The 27,427-nt window shown below is 51.8% G+C and overlaps 2 protein-coding genes across 2 annotated transcripts; both read left to right on the plus strand.

Moving 5' to 3' along the window:
* The first annotated feature begins 7,235 nt into the window (after window positions 1-7,235).
* On the plus strand, window positions 7,236-22,263 carry HAAO (3-hydroxyanthranilate 3,4-dioxygenase). Its single transcript, XM_058684326.1, has 10 exons — window positions 7,236-7,408; window positions 9,884-9,962; window positions 15,203-15,286; window positions 15,600-15,706; window positions 18,728-18,817; window positions 19,145-19,188; window positions 19,457-19,602; window positions 21,415-21,483; window positions 21,670-21,752; window positions 21,856-22,263. The coding sequence occupies exons 1-10, from the start codon at window positions 7,329-7,331 to the stop codon at window positions 21,932-21,934; spliced, it is 861 nt and encodes a 286-aa protein (XP_058540309.1). The 5' UTR covers window positions 7,236-7,328; the 3' UTR covers window positions 21,935-22,263.
* A 119-nt stretch (window positions 22,264-22,382) lies between these two features.
* OXER1 (oxoeicosanoid receptor 1) lies at window positions 22,383-25,493 on the plus strand. The gene has a single exon (XM_058684311.1). The coding sequence runs from the start codon at window positions 23,948-23,950 to the stop codon at window positions 25,085-25,087; it is 1,140 nt and encodes a 379-aa protein (XP_058540294.1). The 5' UTR covers window positions 22,383-23,947; the 3' UTR covers window positions 25,088-25,493.
* The last annotated feature ends 1,934 nt before the right edge of the window (window positions 25,494-27,427 follow it).

Genomic DNA, 27,427 nt, shown 5'->3' on the forward strand with positions numbered 1-27,427 from the left:
TGGAGTTGGGGAGCCACAGGCAGGCCGGCAGTCCCTGCTTCCCCCACCCCCATCCTTGAAGACACCCTCTCTTACCTCCATTGGCTTTTTTTGTGGTTGTTTGGCTATCATTTTGTTCTTCATTTCTTATTTTATTGCACTGTGATGAATGAAGATGGTCTGATTATTATTTTGGGGAGGGAGGATGTGTTAATATTTCTTTTGTAGTTGAGCCTATGGTCAACTTTGTGAATGTGTACTCTTCTCTTAAAATGCAGTTCTAGGGGTGCCTGGGTGGTGCAGTTGGTTAAGCGTCCTCCTCTTGATCTCGGCTCAGGTCATGATCTCACAGTTCCTGAGTTCGAGCCCCACATCCAGCTCTGTGCTGACAGCTCAGAGCCTGGAGCCTGGTTCAAATTCTGGGTCTCTCTCTGCCCCTCCCCCACTCATACTCTGTCTCTGTCTCTCTCAAAAATTAAAAAAAAAACAAAATTTTTTTAAATAATAAAGTCTTTATAAATAAAAATATGAAAGCATTGACACTTAAAACTCAGCAGATGAGCTGAATAGTAGAATAGTACAACTAAATAGAAAAACAGTAAACTGGAAGATTAGGCAGAATATTCCCAGAATGCAGAACAAAGGGAAATGGGGAAAAGAAAGAAAAGTTCAATGACATGCAGATAAGATCTAAAAATTCTAACATTCACCAAAAAACTTTTTCAGAAACTGATAATAGAATTGATGAGAAACAATTTAAAAAAAAAACAAACAAGGGGTGCCTGGGTGGCTCAGTCGGTTGAGCATCCAACTTTGGCTCAGGTCATGATCTCACAGTCTGTGAGTTCGAACCCCACGTCAGGCTCTGGGCTGATAGCTCAGAGCCTCAAGCCTGCTTCTGATTCTGTGTTTCCCTGTCTCTCTGCTCCTCCCCCACTCATGCTCTGTCTCTCTCACTCTCAAAAATGAATAAATGTTAAAAAGAAATTAAAAAAGAAACCACAAGAATTTCCCAGATCTGAAGAATGACACACACATACACACACACACACAAAGAATAATTCCCCCCAAAATGTATGCAATATAAGAAATAATAGCAAGTTAATACATTAGGAAAACATTAAGACATCTAAGTATTGCCTGTATAAAATTTTTAAATAATGATCTAAACAAAATCAACAAAGAAGTTGCCAGTAGGGAATTCCAGAAGGAAGTTAAAACTTGCCCAGATTCCTTTGTTCTTGTCTTAGGTTCTAAGGGTAGATATAGATGCTGTTTAACAATACACATTATTGGGGCACCTGAGTGGCTCAGTCGGTTAAATGCCCAACTTTGGCTCAGGTCATGATCTCACAGTTCATGAGTTCAAGCCCTGCTTCAGGTTCCTTGCTGACAGCGTGGAGCCTGCTTGAGATTCTCTCTCCCCCTCTCTCTCTGCCTCACCCCTGCTCTCTCTCAAAATAAATAAACTTAAAAAAAATAATACACATAATTAGAAATCTACAAATTTAAATCAGTGCATGTCTTTAAAGAACAACCTGTAGATACATAGGAATAGAATGTAGAAGGAGAAATGGATCCAAGAAAACATAATCAAAAGCCAGATTTGTAGACATGACTAGCTATCTCCCAAGCATCATTTACTACCTTCCAGTTAAGAGCCAGAGTTTTGTGTGAGGATCCCATCCCTCCCCCATGACCACAGACTCTGGGGGCTGCCTACTCCATCTCCAGCTTCAAGTACAAATCTTAATTAACTAAATCAGAGTATCTACTCCCTCTGCCCCAATAATTGGTTCAGGTGTGGACATGTGAGCCTTAGATCACCAGTAAACACACCTGGTTCTCAGCTGCGGGCAATTTTGCCTGCCTCCCACCCTGAGACTTTTTGCAATGTCTAGAGAAATTTTTGGTTGTCCCAATGGAGAAGAGCTCTTGCATGTAGTAGAGAGAAGCCATGGAAGTGTTGAACAACCTACAGTGCAAAGGACAGCCCTCTGCAACAATTATTCAGCCCAAAATGTCCATGATGCCAAGGTAGAGAACCTCTGGTCTAAAGGAAAAATTATGGATACTTTACATCCCTTGACCCCTCAAGGAAGCAGCCTTGGGATGAAGCTGTTGCTGCAGATAGCAGATCTGAGGGATGGAAAGAATCAGGGTCCATGATGACACCACTAGTCACAGGCTCATTCTCCCACTGGGTATCCAGTTACATGAGCCTTTCTTTAACTCTCTGTTGGCTAAGCCACTGTTTAACTGGGGTGTCTGTTACTCGCAGCCACAAGGATCCTGATAAACTAGGAAAGAAAGAAAAGAAAAGAAACACAAAGAAAAGGGATGTATGTAGACAGAATAATGCCCCACGCTCCCATCCACCCCCCCCCCAACCAAAGACCTCCACGTCCTAATCCCCAGAATTTGTGATTATGTCATCTTGCATGATGAAAGATACTTCTGCAGATGTGATTATATTAAGAGGTTAGAGATGGAGGGACTATCCTGGGTTATCTGAGTGGGTCTAATGTAATCACAAAGGTTCTTATAAGGGAAAGAGGGAGGCGGGAGCAGCACAGGGAGAGAGATGTGACAAGGAGAGCAGAGGGTTGAGTGATGTCCTTTAGCGATGGAGGAAGGGCCTTGAGCCTAGAAACACAGGTGGCTTCTAGGAGCTGGGAAAGAAAAGGAACACAGATTCTCTCCTCTAGTCCCCAGAAAAAAAATGCAGCCCTGACAATATTTTAATTTTAGCCCACAAGACCCATTCAGACTTCTCATGTACAGAACTGTAAGATAATAAATGTGTGTCATTGTAAGCCCCTCTAAGTTTGTAGTAACTTGTTTTAGCAGCAATAGGAAACTTAACACAGCATGGCAATTAGAAAACCCAAAATAAGATGGCAGGAGTACGTACAAACATAGCAATAATTACACAAATATGAAAGAGTTGATTACCTATTAAATAACAGAGGCTCTCTGTCTGGAGATTTTTTTTAAATTAATTATTTTGAGAGAGAGAGTGCATGCATGGGAAGGGCAGAGAGAGAGGAGAGAGAGAATCCCAAGCAGGCTCTGCATTGTCAGCATGGAGCCTCACGCAGGGCTCAATCCCACAAACCGTGAGATCATGACCTGAGCCGAAATCAAGAGTCAGATGTTTAACTGAGCCACCCAAGTGCCCCTAGACGAGATTTTTAAACTCCAGCTATGTGCCATGGGTGAGAAAACACACTCACCTTTGATGGGAGGAGTTGCAAAGTCACACTGCAAGGGGTATGGATTTGAGAAGGGAAGGAGTTACTCTGGCATCTTTTTTTTTTTTTAAGTAATCTCTCCACCCATCGGGGGGGCTCAAACTCACAACCCCGAAATGAAGAGTCGCATGCTCTACTGACTAGGCAAGCCAGAGGCCCTGTGACTTCTTTTTGATCAACTTATAATACCTGGAAAATATACAAACATATCAAGATATAGCAATATTAATAACATATCGATTAATATTCACATAATAAAGTTGAAGTCAAAGTGAAAGAAAACTAAGAGGAAATAGTTCATATTGACAAACACTACAACAAAAAGGTAAAATAGTCTTAAAGCTCTTTACATCTAACAACATAGATTCAAAATGTGTAAAGTAAAATCTGCTGAAAGTACAAGGAGAAACTCACCAAAAACTACCTGGAGACTTCAATTTGCTTCTCTAAGAAACCAAAATATTAAGCAGTTCAGTTTTTAAAAATAAGGATAATGACTATTTGGGTAACACAGTAGGTTGATCTAATAGAAACATTCAGAACTGCATTTTTAAAAAGTTTTTGTGTACTTATTTTGAGAGAGAGAGAGAGCGCGCGCAAAAGTCGGGGAGGGACAGAGAGGAGAGACAGAATCCCAACCAGGCTCAGCGCCACTAGCACAGAGCCCGATACGGGGCTCAAACTCCCAAACCATGAGATCACGACCAGAGCCGAAATCAAGAGTCAGATGCTTAACTGACTGCACCACCCAGGCACCCCTGAAACTGTATTTCTTGTTAATATTTATTTATTTATTTATTTATTTATTGGGAAAGCACAATCAGGATAGGGGCAGAGAGAGGGGGACAGAGGATCTGAAGCGGGCTCTGCACTGACAGCCTGACAGCAGCAAGCCCGATGTGGGGTTCGAACTTATGAACTATGAAATCATGACCTGAGCTGAAGTCGGACACTTGGTCAGCTGAGCCACCCAGGTGCCCCATGCATTTTAAGAGAATACACATTCACACAGTTGACCATAGGCTCAGCTGCAAAGGAAATATTAACACATCCCCCCACCCAAAGATACTAATCAGACCATCTTCACTCACCACAGTGCAATAAAATAAGAAATGAACAACAAAATGATAGCCAAACAACCCAAAAAAAGCCAACGACAAATATAAATCAACCGTATGTCTAGAAATTTCAAAACAGACTTGTAAAAAACTTCAAGAGATAGCAGGCCCAGAGCATAGATTTCCAAATAACCAATACAGCTCATAATCTAGCCCTCCTATTTACATACAGCTATTTGTTCTTAAAGATTTGCTGACTTATATGAAAGTGTGGGAAAGTGGGAGAGTCAGGGAGGCAAAGACAGGCAAGACCCAGAGGGCCTCTGGGAAAGGGATTGGCTGGAACAACCGGTTCTGTCAATCTGGAGATTGTAGGGATCTGACAGTTATCAACAGCCGGGTTTACCAAAGCCTAGAAGCATCTACTGAACTCAGTGACTTGGACAGGGGAGTCACTGGCATCCAGGGGAGGCCAGAGCAAGGCACCGGCAGGGAGGACAGTTTCTAGGAGCTTTGTTCCCAGGGCAGATGCCGTTTGCTTCTGATTCCGCGGTGCCAATGAGCTCCTGTGTGCAGAGGGGAGAGGTGGCCACTGCAGGTAGAGGTCAACATGTAGGAGGATTCTGGCTGGCTGTGACTAAACAATGCCAAAACACCCAAATAAAACGGGAACTGTCATTTTTCTAAACTTCGGAGTCAAATGGTGCCCAACACTCAAACTAGGAAGGTTGCCAATTGAACAGATGTGGTTTTTTTTATTATTATTATTATCTATACAGCACAAACTACAGGGCTTATTTGACAGTTACCATATAGCAGATTACTTAGCCTATGTTTAGGATTCATCTAGATAACTCAGACCCCAAACATTCCACTTGTAGCCTCAATTATTCACGTTATTTGACTACATAAATTAAAACACAGGATAACTACCCTTCTTTCCTTTGTACTATGTAACAGAACACCTGTTGGGCTGAAATTTTTTTCCTTTTAAAAAAATTTCTTTTTAATGTTTACTTTTGAAGGGGGTGGGAAGGGACAGAGAGAGAGAGGGAGGCACAGAATCAGAAGCAGGCTCCAGGCTCTGAGCTGTCAGTACCCCGAAGCGGGGCTCGAACTCACAAACCACAAGATCACAACCTGAGCCGAAGTGGACACTTAGCTGACTGAGCCACCCAGGTGCTCCTGAAGTTTTTTTCCTTTTAGTGTGAATTCATTCATGCCCTTATCCACACACCTACCTATCCATCCAGTTAACAAACATCCAAAGCAAACCTAATATATCATAGATTCCTGTCGCTTCAAGTGTCACTGTTCACATCTCCTCTGGATTACTTCTAGACAAGACAGACAAAGAATATGGTTTCAGGTGTCATGGTGCCAAACTATATTCCAGAAAAACATGCTTATCAAAAAGAGTTCAAAATAAATAACTAAAAAGAAAGAGGAGGGTGAAAGAGGGAAAAAGAGGTGGGGTGGAGAGGAAACAGGGGCGAGGGGTGCTCCCATCAGAGGTGGGTGGCATCCTTCTTGCCTCTCTGACTGGGGTCTGATTTGCACAGGGGGTTCTGTGTGTCTGAAGGTGCTGAGAAAAACAGCCGGTCCCAGGCAGCAGGGAAGGGGCAAGGTGAGCTAGGAGGGCAGGAGCAGGAGGAGTTTGAATTTTTTTTTAATGTTTATATTTATTTATTTTGAGAGAGGGGGGAGGGGCAGCGAGGAAGGAAGAGAGACAATCCCAAGCAGGCTCTGCATTGACAGCACAGAGCTCTGTCCCACCAACAGTGAGATCATGACCCGAGCCAAAAGCCAGAGCCAGGAGCAGATGCTTAACGGACTGAGCCACCCAAGCGCCTGAGTTTGAACTTCTTAAACTCTATAATCTGGATTCTGCTGTCAGTGCCTGAGCTATTTTCCTCCTGCCCCACCCACCACCTCCCTACCTCACCCTCCTCCAACACAAAAGCACATTTTTTCCTAAGAATTCTGAGTCCGTAAAAGAAGAGAGCAGGTGTCCGGTTGTCTTCCCCTGCCCCGCACCCCCACCCGGATCTCCTGTTTCAAGCCGCCGGCACTGGTACAGGTTTGTCCTCCCACCCCATCCCCGGACCCGGAGATTCCTGAGGGCTGGGACACCGAGTGCCCGGTTCTTCATCTGCAAAACCCTCACAGAATTTCATGTGACTTGAGTATGTCCCTAAGACACAGCAGGAGCTCAGAACAGTGCGGACGCCTCGTCGGTGCTCTGCTGGCCACCCGCGAACGTAGGACCTGCGTGCGGGTCCGGGTCGCGCGCCGGTCCCTTCCCGGCTCTCCGCTCTCACCCAGCGTGAGTCCGAGCCCAGCGAGCAGCACTCACTAAATCTGGGGACTCTGGCCTCACCGCCGTCCTCGAGGGAAAAAAGGCTGACATCAGTTGGTGCCAGTGGTGGCGTGGCTGCTGTGCAACCCTGGGATGGCTGTGTAGACATTCCCATTTCTCGGATGCGGAAACAGAGGCTTCTATCCTCGGCCAGAACCTCCGAATTCAGATGCTCGGATTTTCAAATCCTCCTTCCTCCCATCACAGTCTGTCCTTCGGGGTCTCCCTGGGGTCCAGGCGAAAAGTCTGGGGACTGGAGACTGGGCACATTAGCGATCCTGCGTCTTAGGCCCCGGCGATATGCGTGGCGCCCTAGCACGTGCAGGGGGTTGAGCCCCCAACCCGGCGGGAAGCAGGGACGCCCCCACCGCGCGCACCGCTTCCCCCGCCAGGAAGCCGCCTGGCGGAGGCTGGGCAGAGGTAGCCCGGGGAGGCGCGGGGGGCGGCGCGGGGCCGGGACCAAAGTCCGAGAGGGGCCACGCGCGGTCCGCTGCCCAGACACTGTGCAGTCGCGAGGCGGGGGGGGGGGGGTCGCGAGGCGGGGGGGGTGGGAGGGTATCCCGCCCTTTGACCCCCGGGACGCCTAGGAACAATGCGGCCAATGGGCCGCTGGGCGGAGCCGAGCCCCTCCTACACCCGCGGGGTGCACGCGGTTCCAGATTGGGCTCCCGGGCTGCCATGGCGCGTCCCGTGAGGGTGAAGACTTGGGTAGAGGAGAACCGGGCCTCCTTCCTGCCCCCGGTCTGCAACAAGCTCCTGTGAGTCCCAGGGACGCTCCCGTCCTTCTGCCCTCTACCCTCACCTTTCCCTCCTCCGTCTGCACGCCGCATCCCTCACCCTCCAGTGCCCAGTTCCTTGATCCAGAAGTCTGCCATCCTCTTGTGCCTTCAGGGGAGGGGGAGGGCAAGCTGTTCCGGGTTCCACCGCCCTCATCTGTTCCTCTTTCTGGTGACTCTGCCTGGGAGATTGTGACCTTGACTTCTGAAGATGGCTGAGTGACTGAGCCTAGGAGAGATGCAGATGGCACCTCACCACCCTTTCCCCGGGCTCAGGCTCCAACCCCCAGTGACTCTCAGAAGTTTGGGGAGGTGGTTTTTCCATGCCTCAGAATTGCAGTAGAACCTGCAGGCAGAGGGTGATGTCAGTGGAGCAGCTCCTGTGGGAGGATCTTGATTTGGTGCTCTCCCCAGGCTTCTCTTTGCAGATGGACACACACGCCCACCTGGCCCTCCCCTGTGGCCCCTTCACCTCCCTCCCCTCCTCCCGGGCCCTGGGGCCCTGCCTGGTGTGCTCCCCAGCTCCCCGCTGATGCTCCCATGTCTGCAGAACATCCCCAACGGCCTGGCACCCCAAACCGCATGGCCGCAGTCACACACTTTGACAAGCTAGACACTGTGCCCAGTGTTTTTACACCCTCTCACGTAGTTCTCACACATTAGCTCCGTGGGGCAGGATTCTGGTAACTCCCCCAGTGTCCCACAGCTAGTGCAGGATGAGATCCAGACTCCAGCCCGTGGAAGGGCTCGACTCCGAAATCCACGCTCTAGGTCACTGTGCAGCATTGCCACGGCTCACGGCCAATATCCCCCTCAAAGAAGCGTGTCTTCTACCACTGATGTTGCTCTCACCCCTTTCCTCCACTTCATCTCTGTGCAGCCTGGTTGTAGGTCCCCCAGTGTGCCCTAACGGTGTCTCGCCTCCCTCTACTCTTCCCCGGCCCTCTGGCCACTGCTCTGGCTCCACCTTTGTCCCTTCCAGCCTGGGTGGTAGGGACTGCCCCTGCCTCCAGCCCCCCACCCCAGCATGGCCTCCAACACGTCCCAGTATTAACAATCACAAAAGGCAGGCCCTGCCTTTATTCATTCAGCAGGTATTCACTGAGTACTTAGTACATGCCAGGTACTGTTCTGGACACTGGAGATGCAGCAGAAAACAAACTGACAGTCACTTCCTGGTGGCACTGACATTCGGTGAGAGGAGGCAACCAATAAATACAAACAGACAAGGGGTGGAGGCTGGCAGGCATAATGGGCCACAGGGTGGAATAGAGCTGCAGGCCCTCCACTGTGTTTGCTAGGGCAGTCAGGAAGTATCTGCTCCAGGCCTCTCCTAGCTCCAGGTGGCCTGGTGGCAATCTTTGCCTTCCTTGGCTTCTGCTGCATCACACTGATCTCTGTCCTCATCTTCGCAGGGCACTCTTCTGTCAATGTGTCTGTGTCTAAATCTCTCCCCTTTTAATAAGGATTAGAGGCCTACCCTACTCCAGGGTGACCTCATCGTGGCTTAACCAGTTATATCTGCAATGACCCTAGTTCAAAATTAAGTTGCATTCTGAGGTCCTGGGGGTGAGACTTCAACATATGAATTTGGGGTCAGGTGGGGGAGGGGGTCATATGAAATGGCTGGGGGGTTTTGAGCAGAGGAGAGACATGATCTGGCTGATGGATTGAAATAGTTCTTGAGTGGGCTCATTCAAGGACTTTCCATATGTACCTAAATTATACAAAGTTGATTTGAAAAAGAAAAACTTTCCTAGGCTCCCTGGCACCCCTCAGGCCAAGATCAAACTGCTTAGCTGAGCTTTTGTGGCCTGGGGTGACCTGGTTTCACCTTCTTGTCATTGCTCCCCAAGACCACGCCCACACCACCAAGACCCCCAACACTTCCAGTCTCAGGCTATCTGCATCCAGCTTTCCCCTCCACTCCTTTCCCTAATTGCCTCACAGCCTCAAGCCAGCAGTTTCCAGGAGCAGAGAGTCTGTCTCATAATCAGACAGCTTGGGGAGAGGGGGTTAGATAAAGGTCATTTTACCCCTCCACTGCCCCCAGGCCCAGGAAGTGGTGCCTGTGGTTTGCTCTCCTGTAATTGGAGATCTTGAACAAGGCCAGGGATCCTGGTTGATGAAGCGATCGATCCACCACCATGCTGCTACCCCAACTAGGTCAGAGGATGTTGGGGACACACACACAAATACACCGAGACATACAGAAGGACACAGGTACACAGGTATAATCTCAGACACACATACACACACTCTTGGATAAACAAGGCCATACTGGGATGACAGGGGAGGGGGACAAATGTCAGAGATTACAGGGACAATGATGCAGAAACAGCCCTGTCACCTCTCCCAGGTGTACCCAGGCTCCTTTCAGGCCCCCCACAGGCCCCGGCACCCCTCCTGTCCTGTCCCATGAGCTGATTCAGGACCTCTCCCCCTTGTCCATTGCAGGCACCAGGAGCAGCTCAAAGTCATGTTCGTTGGGGGCCCCAACATCAGGAAGGACTACCACATCGAGGAGGGTGAGGAGGTAGGCCTTCTACTGCCCCCCTTTTTTTAATAGCCCTGAAGGAGGGGGACACTTCCCAAGCAGGAGCCAGAGCCTGTGGACAGAGAGGAGGTGGTCAGATGGCTGATGGATGAAGGGGGCTTGATTGAAATCACAGGACAAAACTGCTGCCTGGAAGTTAGGGATACACAGTGGCACAGCTAACAGCTCCGTGCTCCAACTCTGCTGGGGGAGCCCCCAGAAAGAGCCCAGACTCTGTGGGTATGAGAGGGAGGCTCTAACTGTTGGGCATCACCCCTGGTCCTGGACACAGGGGTCGTCCATGTGCCAGGTGGGAAGTCCTGATCCCCTCTTCCTAAAATCTGAATATGAAAGATTGGCCTCCCAACTGAGACCTGCATGCTGAGAGGGACCTGGGTGCTCCACTCTGGTCTCAGGAGCCTAGTTCTCCGGGAAGGGTTGGGGCCGGGAGGCCCCCTCCTTATCTAGAGGGCCAAAGACATATCAGTTCCTAGGAGCTGTTTGACAGAGGGGAAGGTTGGGTGGGGGGAATTTGCACCGAATACCCTTTTGTACCTTGAATTTTGAACTGTGTTTCTGTACTGCCTACCTACCCGAAAGTGAACAAACAAAAGTAAAATTAAAAGAAAAAGATGAAGGGTGACTGGGTGGCTCAGTAGGTTAAGCGTCCGTCTTCAGCTCAGGTCATGATCTCACAGTTCATGAGTTCGAGCCCTGCATCCAGCTCTGTGCTGACAGCTCAGAGTCTGGAGCCTGCTTCGGATTCTGTGTCTCCCTGTCTCTCTGCCCCTCCCCCACGCGCACTCTGTCCCTCTTTCTCTCTCTCAAAAATAAATCAATAAATAAATAAACATTAAAAAAAATTAAAAAGAAAAAGATTCTCTCTCTCCCTCTCCCTCTACCCCTCTCCAGTGCCCTCTCTCGCTCTCTCTCTCTCTCAAAAAAAAAAAAAAAAAAAAAAAAAAAAGATGGGCCGCCTTAAAGAGGGACACAGGTGGGTTTCCAGCTCTCAGGATCTCTGGTGACAAAAGATCAGGATAGGGAACTCCCACCCACCTCCTAAGGGCCCTGATGCGGGGGTTCAAGGTCCAGAGTCCAGCCTCCACCCCCACTGCTGGCCTCTCAGCCACAGCCAGAACTGGAAGGAGCACAGGAGAATCTCTCACTCAACAAATATTTACAGAACACCTGGTGGGGGGTGGGGGCAGGGAGGGGGGTAAGGACCCCGGGCCAACAGAAGCAGCCTTTCAAAGCAGGCCAGCCCTTCACCTCTCCTAGCTCTCCTAGCCTAGCCACCTGCTAGCCACCTGCTTCTCAGCACACCTCACGGGAAACTGTTTTCCTCTGTGGGAAAAATCAGCAGGAAAATCCTCAAAGACAAGACAGGATGGGATTGGGAGTGGCCACCAGGGGGGAAACTAGGCCTGTTGCAGGGTTTCTTTGCCTGCCTCGGTGAGCCTCAGGCCCCTCATCTGGTTTTCCAGAGGCTTCTGCTCAATTAGCCCTGGTGTCAGTGCCCACATTTCCTTTCTCCCTCCCTCTTTCTTTCCCCTGGCCCCTCCCACCTCTACCCCATACCGCACTTTTGGGTCTCCCCAAGCTGCTCTGGTAGTACAGATGGGTGTCCACTGAGAGGCCCAGGCCAAGCAGTGATCAAGCAGAATGGCTAGCAGATGAGGAGGGCTGGCCTGAGTAGGTGTCCCCTCTCAGGAGGGACACTCAGGTGACTGGGAGGAATTTGGCTCGAAGTGGGTTTGTGACAGCTTGTTCTCATCCTAAAGTTGGGGAGAGCACCAGCCACAGGCCCTGGGAGGCTGCAGAGCTGAAGGTCAGCATCTTCTCTACTCCTAACCTAGCCTCACCCAGGCTGTGCTATGGGAGCCGCCCGAGGCCCAGGGTCCAGGCTCCTCCTTGGTGAGAAAAAAGGCATCCCTGAGCCACATTTTCTTCCTTGCTGAGCTCAGGCTTCTGCAACAGCCCTTCAGGGTCCCCAGCTTCACCTGCCACATGTATTCCATTTACCCTGCTACTTCTCTTGAGAGGCACAGATACAAAGGGGTTAGCCAGACCTGGGCTGAAGGCTCTGCCTCTTATCACCCATGTGATCTTAGGCAGGTCACATCATGCCACCTCTCTGAGCCTGTTTCCTTGCAGCACATGGGGACACTGGCCCCTGCCTGGTGGAAGGATTCAGTATGTATAAAGTATGTATGTGCACAGAGCCTGGTGCAGAGAAGGTGCTTAAGACACACAGCCTCTCTAGGGGCGCCTGGGTGGCTCAGTCGGTTGGGCATCCAATTTCAACTCAGGTCATGATCTCGTGGTTCCTGAGTTCAAGCCCTGCCTCAGGCTCTGCTGACAGCTCAGAACCTGGAGCCTGCTTCTGTCTCCCCTTCTCTCTGTGCCCCGCCCCCTCCCCAGCTCATGCTCTGTCTCTCAAAAATGAATACACGTTAAAATAAAATGTTAAGACACGTGGGCTGTCTGGACCCCAGCCCCCGTAAGGCCTTGGAGGCCAGATCTGATTTAATATCTGCCTGAGCAGGTACAGTTAGTCTTCTCGCTAGCCCCAGGTCCCAAACATCATTTACTTCCAAGTGGAACATAATTCTTTTTGGATTGCCCATGGCTGCTTGGAATTTTCTGCTGCTCAGGACCTGCACCTCTGCTCCAGGCTAGGCCTGTCCCTCATCATAGGGAAGGCGTCTGGGCAGAGAGGCAAGACGCCACTTCCTTCCTATGTTTTTGTTTGAGGGCTGCTGACACTTCGTAGCCTGCCTGGAAAGGGCTTGAATCTGGCCTAGACCATCACTCCAGATCCTACCTCCATCCCAGCTTTCCCTGATATTTGCAGGCTTAAGGTCTGTGGCCCCCTCCCTGTTTCCTCTTCCTCCATCTGTGGAAGGACCCTCCCCTCCCACACAGGGGCTTTCTCCCAACTGGGGTGGGGGCAGTTTTTACAGAATTGCTCCCTAAGGGAGCCTAGTAGGTTTTTTATTTGTTTTAAATAACGTGTCTGGGTTTTTTTAAATAATAAAAGTAAATATTGCTTATTGTAGAAAACATACAAAATACAGAAAAGACAAATGTGTACCTCATTCAGAATGCCACCATTCAGGAGACCAACTGTGAACACGCATTTATACATCCATCACTGCATAATTTGAATCCTGCTAGGTGTGGTTTTGAATCTTGCTTTTAACGTACATTAAGCATTCACCATTTTCCCATTTTATTCAGTTATTCAAAAACATAGTTTTTAGGGGCGCCTGGGTGGCTCAGTCGGTTGAGCGTCCGACTTCGGCTCAGGTCACGATCTCGCGGTCCGTGAGTTCGAGCCCCGCGTCAGGCTCTGGGCTGATGGCTCAGAGCCTGGAGCCTGCTTCCGATTCTGTGTCTCCCTCTCTCTGCCCCTCCCCCGTTCATGCTCTGTCTCTCTCTGTCTCAAAAATAAATAAATGTTAAAAAAAAATTTAAAAAAACCCAAAAAACATAGTTTTTAGGGGCACCTGGGTGGCTCAGTCGGTTAAGCATCTGACTTCAGCTCGGGTCACAATCTCACAGTTTGTGAGTTCGAGCCCCACGTCAGGCTCTGTGCCGACATCTCAGAGCCTGGATCCTGCTTTGGATTCTGTGTCTCCCTCTCTTTCTGCCTCTCTTAGCTTGTGCTCTGTGTGTCTCTCTCTCAAAAATAAATAAACATTAAAAAAAAAAACCACAGTTTTTAATAGCTATAGAATGTTCCGTATTTTGACTCTATCATAAAAGAGTGGCATTTCCCCTATTATTATGATTAGCATTCTTGTTGCTACTCCTGCACCACTAATATTAACAGCTAGAGGTTTATTGAGTGCTATGTGCTAGGTACATCGGTGCACAGCACCCTGGGCAGAATTCACAACAACGTCCTGCGTAGATACTATCATTTTATGAAGGAAGAAATGTAGGCACAGAGAGACTAACTGAATTGACCAAGGGTACACGGGGACCTGGCTGAGCTGAGGGCCAGGTGACATTGGAATCTATGCTTTTAACTACAATGCGCTGCAATCAAACAGCCATGTTTATACACCAGGAGAGAGGTGCCTTTCTGAATCGCTGCAGCCACCTTCATAGAGACAGAAATGCTAGGGCAAGAGTGTAAAGCGGCCAACTGTCCTGGACTTTCCTGGTTTCAGCACTGCGGGTCCTGCATCCCCAGAAGCCCCTCAGGCCACTGCGCACGGGTGTGAGCGGTAGGAGTTCTCCCTGACCATTGCCAGTTTGCCCATCAGAGGGGTGACGCCACCTCGCCACGTTTCTCTAGTTTCCCTGCGCTTGCCTTGATTTCTCTTAGTAGATACGGTGACAGGAACCTCTAACTGCTTACATGATAACAATAGTTATTAATAACACCCCTTCAACTGTTTGGCTGGGGCTTTTAACACCCGTGCCGTGTGGGACTGGTGGAGAAAAAACATGCCTGCCTCCTACTCCCCGTGCCTTGGGGTGATCTCAGTAAACACATTATTTAGGAATTTAGGATGGAATAGAAAAAACATAGTAGGGCCCCCCAGGGAGATAGGAGGTGAGTGCTCCCATCCCCACAGCCACCTGCCCCCGCAGGCTTCCTGGCTTCCTGCTGGCCCGCCATTTACACAGCCTAACTCCAAAGGCATTTGAACAGATGCTGCCCTGCCCACCGTGTGGGGGCATCAGGTGGTCGAGGGAGCCAGCACAAGCTTCAGAGCTACACACAGACTCAGGTCCAAAGTGTAGCTCCAGGACTAACTGGGTGACCTTGGGCAGGTTGCTTCACTCTGAGCCTTTTTCTTTTTTTCCTTTCTATAGAAAATGGGGCTAATAATACCTTTGGAGGCTGTGGTAAAGATTTCTGATAATGTATAGGAGAGTGCTTGTACAGACCCTGGGACACAGTACGGGGGCGCTTCTCTTACCTGAAGGGCTCACTGAATTCCCCAGTGAGCCTCTCAGCCAGCCTCCTGCCCCCACACCAGAAACCAGCTATTCTGTCCCAGGTACTTCAGTCATCACTTGCATATCAAGATGTGATCCTGTGTGTCCCCAGCACACCCATCTGTAGCATGTGTCAGGGGAGGCTGGGGGCTCGGGGCAGGAGTGACAGAACTGCTCATAAAGGTCTTCAGGAAGTTTCTCAAGTTTCCGGGTCAGAACTCCAGCCAAGGACCTGGAAGAGGGATGGGGGAGGGTCTGAGCCTGTCTGCTGTCCTGTCCCACAGGTGTTTTACCAGTTCAAGGGCGACATGATTCTTCAAGTCCTGGAGCGAGGAAAACACCGGGATGTGACCATTCGGCAGGGAGAAGTGAGGCTGGGCCCCAGGGGACGGGTGGTGAAGGACCACGGAGCAGAAACCCATCGTCCACTCATCCTGACTTTGGTTGGAGTGTGTCCTCCCTGCCCTGTCCGGCCTCCCTTCCTGGTCCTCAGGCCCTTCCTCCTGTGAACTTTCCATCCTCAGTAAGGCCTGACATTCCCTCCAGTTCCTAGCTGGAGGCTGGCAGAGAGGTGGGCTGGGTGGACCCTGTGGGTCGGTTGGGGAGGCCAGGACACTGCGGGCATCAAGGTCTCTGGGAGGGGACTGCATCCTTGCTGGCACCTTGTCTCCACCACTGCAGATATTCCTCCTGCCCGCTGGGGTACCCCACTCTCCGCAGAGGTTTGCTGACACTGTGGGGCTGGTCATTGAACGGAGACGGCTGAAAACCGAGCTAGATGGGCTCAGGTAAATGGGCCTTGTCTGGGAGTCTTGGGCAGAGACACGGGGCAAGCAGCAGAGGAAAGAACACTAGACGGACCTGAGAAAGCACTTCCTGGCCACTGAGAGGGGTGGAAGCAGTGCAGACCCTGTGTTTGCTGGCTGACAGGGACAGGGTAGGGGAGGTGGTGGCGTACAGTTGATGATGGGGTTAGGGAAGGATGCCCTTTTGATCCCCTGGGAGCCCATTCAGCCTAAAGGCTCCAGCTGGGACCGGAACCTGTGCTTCCCACACTGAGGTCTGCAGGGATTTGGGAGTGGGGATGCCAAAGTCAGAGCCCCCTGGCCAGGGCAGCCAGGCACACTGCTGCTCCTCCCAGCCTCCAACCCCAGGATTTATTCAGTCTCTGCAGGGATGCCCTTGGCTTATTTCTCTACCCCAGCTCATTCCACAACCAGTGCTAACATGTGTATGACACTTGCTAGAGCACCAGGCAGGTGCTTCAGGTGTATTTATCCATCTAACCCACCAGGGATCCTATGGGGTAGGTACTGTTATCATCTGTACTTTATAGACAAAGAGACTGGGCACAGGGAAGTTGAGTTTGCTAGAAAGTGGAAGAGCTGACATAGTAGAGAAATAGGAAATTAGGGTCAGGACAATCTAGATAGGAGCGTGAGTAAGCACCAAGGAAGGGACAGGGGGGCCTGGGTGGCTCGGTCAGTTGAGCGTCTGACTTCGGCTCAGGTTGTGATCTCGTGGTTCGTGGGTTGACATAGTAGAGAAATAGGAAATTAGGGTCAGGACAATCTAGATAGGAGCGTGAGTAAGCACCAAGGAAGGGACAGGGGGGCCTGGGTGGCTCGGTCAGTTGAGCGTCTGACTTCGGCTCAGGTTGTGATCTCGTGGTTCGTGGGTTTGAGCCCTGCATCAGGCTGTGCACTGACAGTGCAGAGCCTGCTTGGAATTCTCTCTCTCTCCCTCTCTCTCTGCCCTTCCCCTGCTTGAGCTCTCTCTCTCAAATAAATAAATAAATTAATTAATTAATTAAAATTTAAAAATAAATAAATAAAATAAAATAAAATAAATAAAACTGAAGGAAAATAGTTAAAAAAAGCACCAAGGAAGGGACAAACACCAGTGCTGAGGGGGGGCACTCTTTCTATAGCTGAGTTCCCACTGGGTTCCAATCAGTCACCTAGTTATTATCTGATGCAGCCTGTGGCTCAGAAGGACACAAATTTGTCCAAAAGCTAAACTATTTTTTTTGTTTTTTAATTAAGAAAATTAAAATTTCTCAACAAATTCCTGAGATCAGGATACTTTGCCCCGTATTTTCTGTTACAATGGATATTTTTTAATGCTTCCCTTTTTTCTAATCACCTGTCTTGAAATCAGGAAAAGTAAAAGAAAGCAAATAAAGTTAAAATTATTTGTCAGGAAAGGGGTAAATTTTGTTATGTGAATGATATCTCAATAAAACAAATAATAATAAAGAGAAAACCAGGGCACCTGGGTGGCTCAGTCTATTAAGCGTCCCACTCTTGGTTTCAGTTCAGGTCATGATCTCACACTTTGTGAGTTCCAGCCCCACATCAGGCTTCAAGCTGACAGCTCAGAGCCTGCTTGGGATTCTTTCTCTGCCCCTACCCTCCCTGCTTGCTCTCTCTCTCAAAACAAATAAATTTAAAAAGAATTTTTTTATTCTCTCTCACTCTCTCTCTCTCCCTCTCTCTCACTCTCATTTTCTCTCTCTCTCTCTCTCCCCTCTGCCCCTCCCTGCTCAGGCATATGCTCTCTCTCTAAAAAACAACAACAAAACCCCCCTTAATGTTAGTGGTTGCATATACTGATCTACTGCATAATGGTCTGTTGTAGAAACAGAGGCCTGCCTTTCAATTCCAAAATAATTTTTCACATGGGGCTTTATATAAGGGAGTCTTTAGTGACAGAGTGGACAGTGTCCTCAGTAACATTTTTATAGCAAATTCAATAACAGATTTTATCTGGATGCCTTTTTTCCTCTTAAGATTTATTTTTAAGTAATCTCTACACCCAATGTGGGGCTCGAACCCACAGCCCCGAGGTCAAGTCACCTGCTCCACCGACTGAGCCAGCCAGGTGCCTCTGGCTACTTTTGACCCTTAGTAAAAGCCAGGGACTCAGCATTAAAATGCCACTCTGAAGGCATGCTTCCTGGTGGCCAGCTCCATGCCAGGATAGAACGTGAGGTGCCAGACGGGGAGCATGTCTGTAAACCATGTCCCATGAGCAGGAGCACTTCTCTTTTTCAGGAGGGGTTGAAAAGTGGACGGAGCTGGCCTGGGCCCTGGGACCTGAGCCTGAGGTTAGATATTCGGTCAGCGGAAGTGCTGCACACACAGGGGCCTGACGCACAGCCCCCATCTGCTAGCGGAGGAGCTCACAGAGCCAGGCTGGGGATTGGGTGGGCTTCCAAGAGTTTCCTAGAGACTGTGCGCCCGTGCACAATGACCTCCCTCTGGAGAAGAGGTCTAGTGCTTTGCTCCAATTCTCAAAGGCATCCATTACCCTTCAAGGAGCAGGACACCTCATCTGGGGGGCATCTTCTGCATGTTGGATTCTTAAGGTTCCATGCGCTCTGATCTAGAGCTCAGCAGGCAGGCAGAGCATCCAGCCACAGGCCCAGTATTCAGGCTCAGCCTTGGCTTCCTCTTTGTAATTGATGTTTTCTGTGTTTCTAAGACTCTCAGATCTTGTAATGCTATGTAATCCTTGCCAAGTTACCCAGCTTCTCTGAGCCTCACAGTTCCTATCCATTTTGTAAAGTTTGGGGAACCAGGAAGGCAAACGGGGTCAATAATACCCACTCCGGAATTTGAGGTACATGGTGCTTTTGGGAGAGCCAGGTTTGGGCAAGCAAGCATTGGCCACTAGGGTGTGCTAACAGGGTGAAGCAGGCAGCCAGCTCTGCAGGGCTAGCCGGGGTCCAGACTTCCACAAGCAGAGCCAGGCTGCCTGAGGCTATCTAGGTGGGGAGCTGGGTTGCCTGTCCTTTGCTCTGGCAGGTACTACGTGGGAGACACCACGGACGTCCTGTTTGAGAAGTGGTTCTACTGCGAGGACCTTGGCACACAGTTGGCCCCCATCATTCAGGAGTGAGCCCCCAGCCCAGCCCCTGCATCTTGCTCTCTGAGGCCCCCTGCACCGGCTGGGAAGGGCAGACCCATCCCAGCGATACTCTGTAGAAGTAGCCCCCACATTGGAGCCATCATGCCCGGGATTTGGTGGGGAAGGTCGGCCCTCCTGGGGTGGGAGGGCCTGACGGGGAGGAGGGGACTGCTCCATGGGGCTGGAAGTGAGGGGAACCCACAGCAAGTTGTGGGGGGCCTACGAGGGTGTGGGCTCCCACACCTGAGAGTATACGAGTATGTGTGTACATGTGTGTGTCACTGGCCACTCCTCCTCCCCATTTCTCCCTGCAGGTTCTTCAGCTCTGAGCAGCACAAAACAGGAGAGCCCATCCCTGGTGAGCCCCCTGAACCACCTTTCCCCCTCCCTCTCTGCTTTCCCAGAGTAGAATGGGTCTTGGCCCAGAGTGCCAGTCTCCTTTTGAGGACTCTGCCTAGTACCCAGAGTGTGAGATCATGGCACCAAATAGTACCCTCCACATGGCTGCTTGGGGCTTGAGCTGCCTCCAGAGCCCTTTCTGGTGATTTAGAGCTGGGACCCCTGGGCCTGCTGGGGCTGGGCAGGCTGGGCCAGAGGCCACTGACACAGCTGTGCTGTGGGTGCAGACCAGCTGCTCAAGGAACCGCCATTCCCCCTGAGCACCCGATCTGTCATGGAGCCGATGTCCCTGGAGGCCTGGCTGGATCGCCACCGCAGAGAGCTGCAGGCAGGCACACCCCTCAGCCTGTTTGGGGACACCTATGAGACACAGGTAATGAAGCCCTGGGCCACTCAGGACATCTACCTAGCAGCCCTAAGAAATGGTAACTAATCACACACACACACACACACACACACACACACACACACAGACTTTGGGAAATTGTGACATGAACAGGGGCCTTCCTGTTTTCTCCTTGACTCAGAGAGTGATGACTTTGCTATGAGTGGAGTACATGGTCTCAAGCAGTCTTTCTTTGCCTTCAGAGTAGGAGTTGCCCCATCTACTGACTAGTTCCTGAGGGTTTAGAGTTATCCCTCTATTAGGAATTCCTGAGCCTTTGGCCAGTGTTAGCCTGGGGAGCCAGAAGGAAGAGAGGTGCCTGGGGGGTGAGGGGTGGGTGGAGTGATGGACAGGGAGAGACCCACCCAAACAAAGCTGGCCTTCTTTCATTCAACATTTATTGAGTGCTTATTATGTGTCCGGCTTTGGTAGGAAAATTAGAGTCACTGCCTCGAAGAGTGTATGGTCTGATAAACAGACAAGTTCAACAATTACCATAATCACGTGGTATGTTATTTGATAGAGAAGCTTCAGCAAGCCATAAGACAATAAAGGTGGAACCCAGGCTGGGAGGGAAGTCAGGGAAGACTTCCTGGAGGAGGTGATGTGTAAGCTGCATTTTAAAGCAAATTTAGGCATTTGCAAAAGGAAGAAAGACTGAGAGCATCCCAAGTGAGGGAGAAGCATGAGTAAGGGCATAGAAGCTTGAAACAGCCTGGCACTGCAAGTAGCTGAGGTTGGCAGGAGCCAGGACAGGGGAGTGGGGGCAGCAGGCACCATTGCTAGATGGCAGGAGTAGCAAGCAGTGCCCAGGTCCTGACAGGTCTCCTGGCCTGGACAAGGTGCAAGGATTTATCCTGGAGACAACAGAGCTTCCCCCAAGCATTAAAACAGGGAGATGACGAATCCCCCTTCAGAAAGATCACTGTACTGTGTGGGGACAGAATCAGAAGGCAAGGGCAAGAGTGGAGGCAAGGAGACCTGCTAGGAGGCTCGTGCTTGCTTGTGCTTTACAGTTTGCCACTGGCACATCCCTTGCTGTTTGAATTAGACATTCTCGTGGAGAGATGCTCACTGGATACAGACCTGCCCTGAAAGGTCTGGCGTGCAGACACCTGAGCTTACACGGGGCTGTGAAAGCAGGTGCACACCACAAAGCCCCTCCCAGCCCATCAGGGCAACGGCCTTCAGCACCAGCTGGCCTCATGGCCCCGCCTTCCACCTCTTTCACACCCCTGCTCCCACCTGCTCCGGTTTATGGTGGCAGGTATCTACTGAGTCCCACTCTGGGCCAGCAGGAGCGCAGCCTGCACAGTAGCTGTGTGCTTCCAGGCGAATGCAGGCCAAAGAGGTTCATCCCCACCCATCTCCTTCCTCGTTCTTAGGCCAGAATCTCATGGAAGAAGGGAGGTGGCTCTCTGGGGAACTATGTGTGTGTGATACATAAGTCCACACTAGGCCGTGTACACGCAAGTGTGTGTGTCCCAAGTGTGCCCCTGGCAGTCATGCCTTCGCATGGGTCAGCAGTAGTTGTGATGGGCATCAGAGGAATCCGATGTGCATGTGTGTGTGAAAGGCAAGCATGTGTGATCCCAGATAACATGTGGGCAGCTCTATTCATCACAGATGCAGCAGGGAAGCCTGGGTCTGGCAGCCTTCCTCTCTGAGTCCCGGTCTTTGCTCTACACATGAAGATAAGGCTGTGCCTGGTGCTGTGGGCCTGGTGTCCGGGGGCCAGGTTCAAGACCATCTCCTATGTGGGGCAGAAGCAACAGAAAGATGTATGTCACTTCCTACCAGGTGATTGTCCATGGACAAGGCAGCAGCAAAGGCCCAAGACAGGACGTGGATGTGTGGCTGTGGCAGTTGGCAAGTGGGGCCCCTGGGAGAGGGTGGTACATCCTTCTGCCCATGGGGACAGGCTGCTCCTGGACTTTGGACTCCCAGAGCCTGGGGCAGCTCCCAGGGCCTCCTTGCCAAGGCAGACTCAGGGACTCTTGGACAGGTGTTGAGGCCCAACAGCCTCCATTCAGTTCTCCTGCTCCTCTTTCCCAGGAGGGCTCCTCTGTGGTGACAATTGGGGAAAAGCGCCTGAGCCTGGCCCCCGATGACAGCCTTTTGGTGCCAGCTGGGAATGCGTGAGTGCACGGGAGGACTTTCCCCCAGGTGTGGGAGCCCGCTCCTTTCCCTGGGATGCTCAGGGCCCACCTGTCTGACCCCTGCCCACCCGTGTCTCCACAGGTATGCCTGGGAGCGAGGGCAAGGCTCTGTGGCCCTGGCTGTGACTCAGGATCCTGCCCGCAAGAAGCCCCTGGGGTGATCCTCTGAGTGGCCCCAAAACAGCCTCCCCCCCACCATCAGTCTCCTGCCCTCTCTGCTTCTGCATGTACCACTGCTGAGCCACTCAGCATCCCGGAGCCGGACCCTGGACGTCATCATCATCCTCTCAGCTGAGATGCCAGGCTCTTGGGGGGCTGGTCACACCCCTTCTCCTCTAACAGCTCTCTGCTCACTGCCCTGCACGGTTCTGCTAGCTGGTCTGCTCCTTGAGGCGGGGCTGCCTTTCCATCCCTCTGTCCCCACATACTCAGCACAGCACTTGCCTGCCACCAAAAAGGCCCTCAATAAAGGCTTCCTGGTGGACACTCATGTATCCGCATGTACACAGACTGTCACTAATGGCAGACCTTGTGTGCTCCTGTGACTGTGTGTGTGTGTGTGTGTCTGGGATGGTGGGGGTCACTGGGTGACAGTCCAGGATGTGAAGGCAGAGGCTGGCGCGAACTTGGGCTGCAGCAGGGCATTGCTCTGTGCGGGAAATGAAGGGAGAACACGGGAATGTCCCAGGGAGGCCCCCTGTGCAGGGCCAAGTGGCCATGAGAAAACGAGTTTGTCCCTGGTGCCCAGGGCAGATAATCCAAACAAATGATAAAAATTAGATGTTTTTCTGAACGTTAGCTCTGCGCTAGGGAATTCCCTAGAAGTTTTTACATACATTATCTCATTGAATCCTCACCATACTCTAGGAAGCTCAGAGAGGTTTGGGAAACCAGCAGCTCTGTTTCCAAGCAAGGCCTGTCTGCATTCAAAGCTCAGGCTGGTGGGCTTACCACCCTGCACTCTGCGGTCGCAGCCTGTCTCCCTCAGCCTTGGCCAGTTGGGAGCCCAGGACAGGGGAGAGGCCTGGAGGCTCTGAGAGAGAAAGAGACCAATGGCCACTGTGCCCAAAACCCAGAGGCCTTGGCAGAGTTGGCACACGTGGCACTCTGCTGACCCCAGCCCGCTGGCGAAGGGGGTGTCAGGTTCTGCAGCCTGGAACCGCAGCCTCCTTTGGTGCTGTCCCAGGTTATCAGGAGCTTGAGACCCTCGTGTCCATGCACAGGCCTGGCCCCATGGCCTCCTGAGAACACCACGCAGTGGAGGAGCAGGACTTGCACCTTGTCTGAAGACAGCCCCAGCCTCCACTCCTCTCTCTGTAGTGAATGCTGGGTAGGGATGGAGTGGGGTAGACAGTGGACAGGGAATCTGGAAGGCTCTAAGGATTGTTCTGTCTGGGGGAGAAACATCCAGGTCCCAGGCCATGGCAGTGGAAATTGGCAGGGAACCCTCTGCCTGTGGGAGGTATTTCATCCTGTACATGGACTCTGGACCATCGGGAACCTGGGAGTAACGACAGCAAGCTGGCAGGGCACAACAGGCTTATTCCACGAGGCCATGAGCACTACAGTCAAGGTATTGACTGGACTGCCCACTGCGCTCGCCTGGAACAATGTTCTGTTGGCACCACACTCCCTTGCCACCAGAACTGGTGAGGGCAGGGACACAACCGCCCAGTCTGTATGTAATGGGGTGGGGGCTGATGTCCAAGGTGGCCTGCATGATCCTGAGCTATGGGTGCCAGGACCAGCTCCAGCCTTCAGGCAAGCAAATGTCTGATCCCTCGGGGCTATGAACGCTTTTCCCCACCTTACCCCAGCTGGGCCTTCCTCCCACTTCAGGGTCCTCTTGGGCTTCCATCACCCCACTGCTGAGCCTTGCTCTCCTCCCCTGCCCAGGGCAGCATAGACTCCCCCCACCCCCCTTCAGAGACAATGTGGCCAGGTCACTCGATGTAGGGCAGGGAGGGAGGAGGGAGGGCTGCAGGGGTGGGGGGAGGCTACAAACAGGAACGCTGGGTGTTTCTCAGTGGCTGCAAGGATGCTGATGAAAACCCCAGGATATTGAGTCATCGTGGTGGCCGGCTAATAGTGAGCATCATTCCACTCTGCCCTGAACACTCTTGCAGGGGTAGAAAGACTGGAAACTTCTCTCAGGTCCGTGGCCTAAGCAGCCCATGGAATCTCATAACCTGAGCTCTTCTTCTCCCCTCCTTTCTCTCCCTCCCTCTACTCTTCCTGCCTCCCTCCCTCCTTCCCTCTCCTCCTCTCCCTCTGCCTTCACCACAGACTGGGGGTCACCTGGAGAGGCCTTGGCTCCCTGCCACCCAGCCTCCTCCCCCAGAGTATCTGCCTTCCTGGCACCAGCCCTGGGTGTGGAGTTTGTCCTGGGCCTTCTGGGGAACAGCTTGGCACTCTTCATCTTCTGCTTCCACACGCGGCCCTGGACGTCCAACACAGTGTTCCTGGTCAGCCTGGTCATTGCCGACTTTCTCCTGATCATCAACCTGCCCCTTCGTGTGGACTACTACTTCCTGCGCGAGATCTGGCGCTTCGGGGCCACTGTCTGTAAAGTCAACCTCTTCATGCTGTCCACCAACCGCTCGGCCAGCGTGGTCTTCCTCACGGCCATCGCACTCAACCGCTACCTGAAGGTGGTGCGGCCCCACCACATGCTGAGCCGGGCTTCTGTGTGGGCAGCTGCCAGAGTGGCCGGGGGACTGTGGGGGGGCATCCTGCTCCTCAACGGACACCTGCTCCTGACTGCCCATACTAACCACTCCTGCCTCAGTTACCAGCTGGGCAAGAACACCTCGGCCTCACTCCGCTGGCACCAGGCACTGTTCGTATTGGAATTCTTCCTGCCGCTGGCACTCATCCTCTTTGCCATCGTGAGCATCGGGCTCACCATCCGGCGCCGCAGCCTGGGTGGGCAGACAGGCCCGCGGAGGGCCGTGCGCATGCTGGCCGTGGTGGTGGCTGTCTACATCATCTGCTTCCTGCCCAGTGTCATCCTTGGCATGGCTTCCATGGTGGCTTTTCGCCTGCATGCCTGCCACATCCTCAACATCTGCTCCCAGCTCTTCCACGGCTCCCTGGCCTTCACCTACCTCAACAGTGTCCTGGACCCTGTGCTCTACTGCTTCTCAAGCCCCAACTTCCTCCGGCAGGGCCGGGCCCTGCTGGGCCTCAGCCAGAGCTGGCAGGGCTCAGCCAGCGATGAAAGTTCCTACCAGCCTTCTGCTAGGTACCGGGAGGCCTCTAGGAAGGCAAAGGCTACAGAGAAGCTGCAGGCGGAGGTCTCACTGGAGTCATAAGGCCCCTCTCAGGACAGGGGGTTTACAGTGCCATGGAAGTAAGGACGGCCAGGATCCGACCTGGAGGGATGAGGTCACTCCCCGGACTATTGCCAGCTCAGGGCGCCTCACCCAACTGGACATCTGCAGGAACCAGTTGGGTGACAGGAAAGAAAAGGGTTTTGACCTTACAGAGCAGTGTATCCTGGATGATGTCCCCAGAGCACAGGAAAAGAGCACTATGGCAGGTGGAGACAGGCAGAGCCTGTGTCAGCTCCACCCCAAAGGGCTACACAGCTGCCCAGTCCACGGGCCAGAGTGTGATGACTGTGAGAGCACAGATCTTGCTTTAGAGATTGGGCCTCTGCATTTTCTCTTATCTCATTTGTCCCTTTCAATGCTAATAAACTTCTTTTTGGAAATACAAGCTTGCCCCAGCTGTTCTAAGGAAAACCCAATGTCTTTGGGTCCATCTGGCCTTGGGGGTCAAAGTGAGTGCCCAAGATGAAGGGAAACTCAGGGGACACAGTGGGGAACCATCTGGGACACCATCCTTCCACATTGTTCCTGGGGCCCTGAGGTGTCCTTCAAGGCAGAACTTCTCTGGGTTACAGGAAGGGCAGCTTGTCTGGATCCCCAGGAGACCCCTGCTCCTCTCTGGCCTTCAGCACCCCTTCTGTGATCCTTGAGGTCTCACCCAAGGCACTAAGGGCCCAGCCCAGCTCTCCCCTGGAACAACAAGGAGATCTTCCACCTTGGAAGTTACTTCATCCAGGTCAGGCTCCTAGCTCAGCTTGGGCTCCCCCCACCCCACCCCCACTAGCTTCCCTCAGCCCCAAGTACCCTTCCCTGGCCTTGGAACCTGTGGTAGCTGCTACCCTGCCAGGACAGGACCCCAGGTGAGGACAGGGGCCTCAGAGTCACCAGGACTGACTCTCATAGCCCTCTCCCAGGACCAAAGCCACCTTGCCCACCTCCATCCCTTTGTTCTGCTCAGTATGCCTGTGATCAGTCTCTGAAACCACCTGGGCTAACCCATCCACTGGCCTGGGTCCTCCAGGCACAAGACGTATACCTGGCATGAATTAGGGTTTTTTGGTGGGTGAGGGGGCAGTGGTTGGCCCTTCTGTCCACAGGGGAAGTCATTCTTTGGTAACTGCTTTTAGGACAAATTCCTAAAATACTTATGCAGACCCAATCTGCATTTTCTACTCTAATCTCCTAACTGTAACCTGGGAAAGCAACAAGTTTTCTAATCTAGGTTGGGGGAGGGGGAGGCATAGCCTTCAAAGTTTCCAAAGGGCTACTTAGAGGTCAGTAGGGTCCCAAATATGCACCACCTGTACCCTGTGTGTCTCCAGCCCTGGCTACCTCAGAACAACGAATATACATGCACCTCCCTGCTGCAGGGACAGAAGAAGCTGGAACTACTTCTCCACTCATCACCTCACCCATGAACTTCTAGACTTTAGGTATAGGTTCTGATGAATGGGACCAAATCCCCTCTCCCCAATTCCCTTTGGAGTTTTAATCCAAGTGCAACCCTCTCATATCATAGACAGGGATGCTTTCCCTCTATTAAAAGTCTTCAAAAATGGAGGTCAAAGCCTAGGAGTCACTAATGTCCCGGGAGGGAGGCATCTAGGAGCCATGCAGATGTTGGGGTGGGAGATGGAGAACGTGTCAGGTGGAGGGAGGCGGCCTGGGGGACAATAGGTTGGATGGATACTGGAACCGATCTCCCTGGTGTATCTCCAGCCCTCTTTCCTTTTCTGAAAACACCAGCTGCTCTCAGAAACCCACAGAGAAACAGAGAACTCAAACCAAGTGTGTGCTGCTTGGACCCCTACAAGGTGGCTCCTCATGTGTCCCTGCCCTCCATGGCCCCCTGCTCCATGCCTCCCTTCTTGATGCTGTCTCTTTCACCCTCCTAGAGTCACTCCTAGGGACTCCCCACCTCTCCACCTTCTGCCATGGGGAAGAACGGGCCAAGACTGGCCCAACCCAAGCTCAGCTTGAGATTTGTTATTGCCAAGTCAGACTGGAGGCTGGGGACTGAGCACTTTCTCATGGAGCCCCACCCCTAGGGTGCTAACACACACTGTGTGCTGAACGCCAGGCACTTCCCCTCTGGTACCATCTCTTTCCATGTTTGTACCAGCGTGCGCATGGGTGGCTCTATGGGAAAGTGGGGCTCCATGTGCCATTTCCTCCCTCTTCTCTTTGCTGGCCCCTTCTCTACCCTATCATGTCCTCCCACCCTCAGCAACTGGGCTCACTTGCCCTGCCCCCACCTCCCAATTTAAGGGAGTAACCAAATGGTTCCCATGGCTTTCATGCAGTGCTCTCTCCCCTTTGAGG

The sequence above is a fragment of the Neofelis nebulosa genome, chromosome 9 (genome assembly GCF_028018385.1).
Source record: "Neofelis nebulosa isolate mNeoNeb1 chromosome 9, mNeoNeb1.pri, whole genome shotgun sequence".
NCBI classification, from domain to species: Eukaryota; Metazoa; Chordata; class Mammalia; order Carnivora; family Felidae; genus Neofelis; species Neofelis nebulosa.

Excerpts from the sequence above, each read along its gene's own strand:
- HAAO (XM_058684326.1), top strand. The coding sequence starts at position 7,329 with ATGGCGCGTCCCGTGAGGGTGAAGACTTGGGTAGAGGAGAACCGGGCC. Across the intron at positions 9,963-15,202 it reads ACATCGAGGAGGGTGAGGAG|GTGTTTTACCAGTTCAAGGG; the intron begins GTAGGCCTTCTA and ends CCTGTCCCACAG. Across the intron at positions 19,603-21,414 it reads GGGACACCTATGAGACACAG|GTGATTGTCCATGGACAAGG; the intron begins GTAATGAAGCCC and ends ACTTCCTACCAG.
- OXER1 (XM_058684311.1), top strand. The coding sequence starts at position 23,948 with ATGGAATCTCATAACCTGAGCTCTTCTTCTCCCCTCCTTTCTCTCCCT.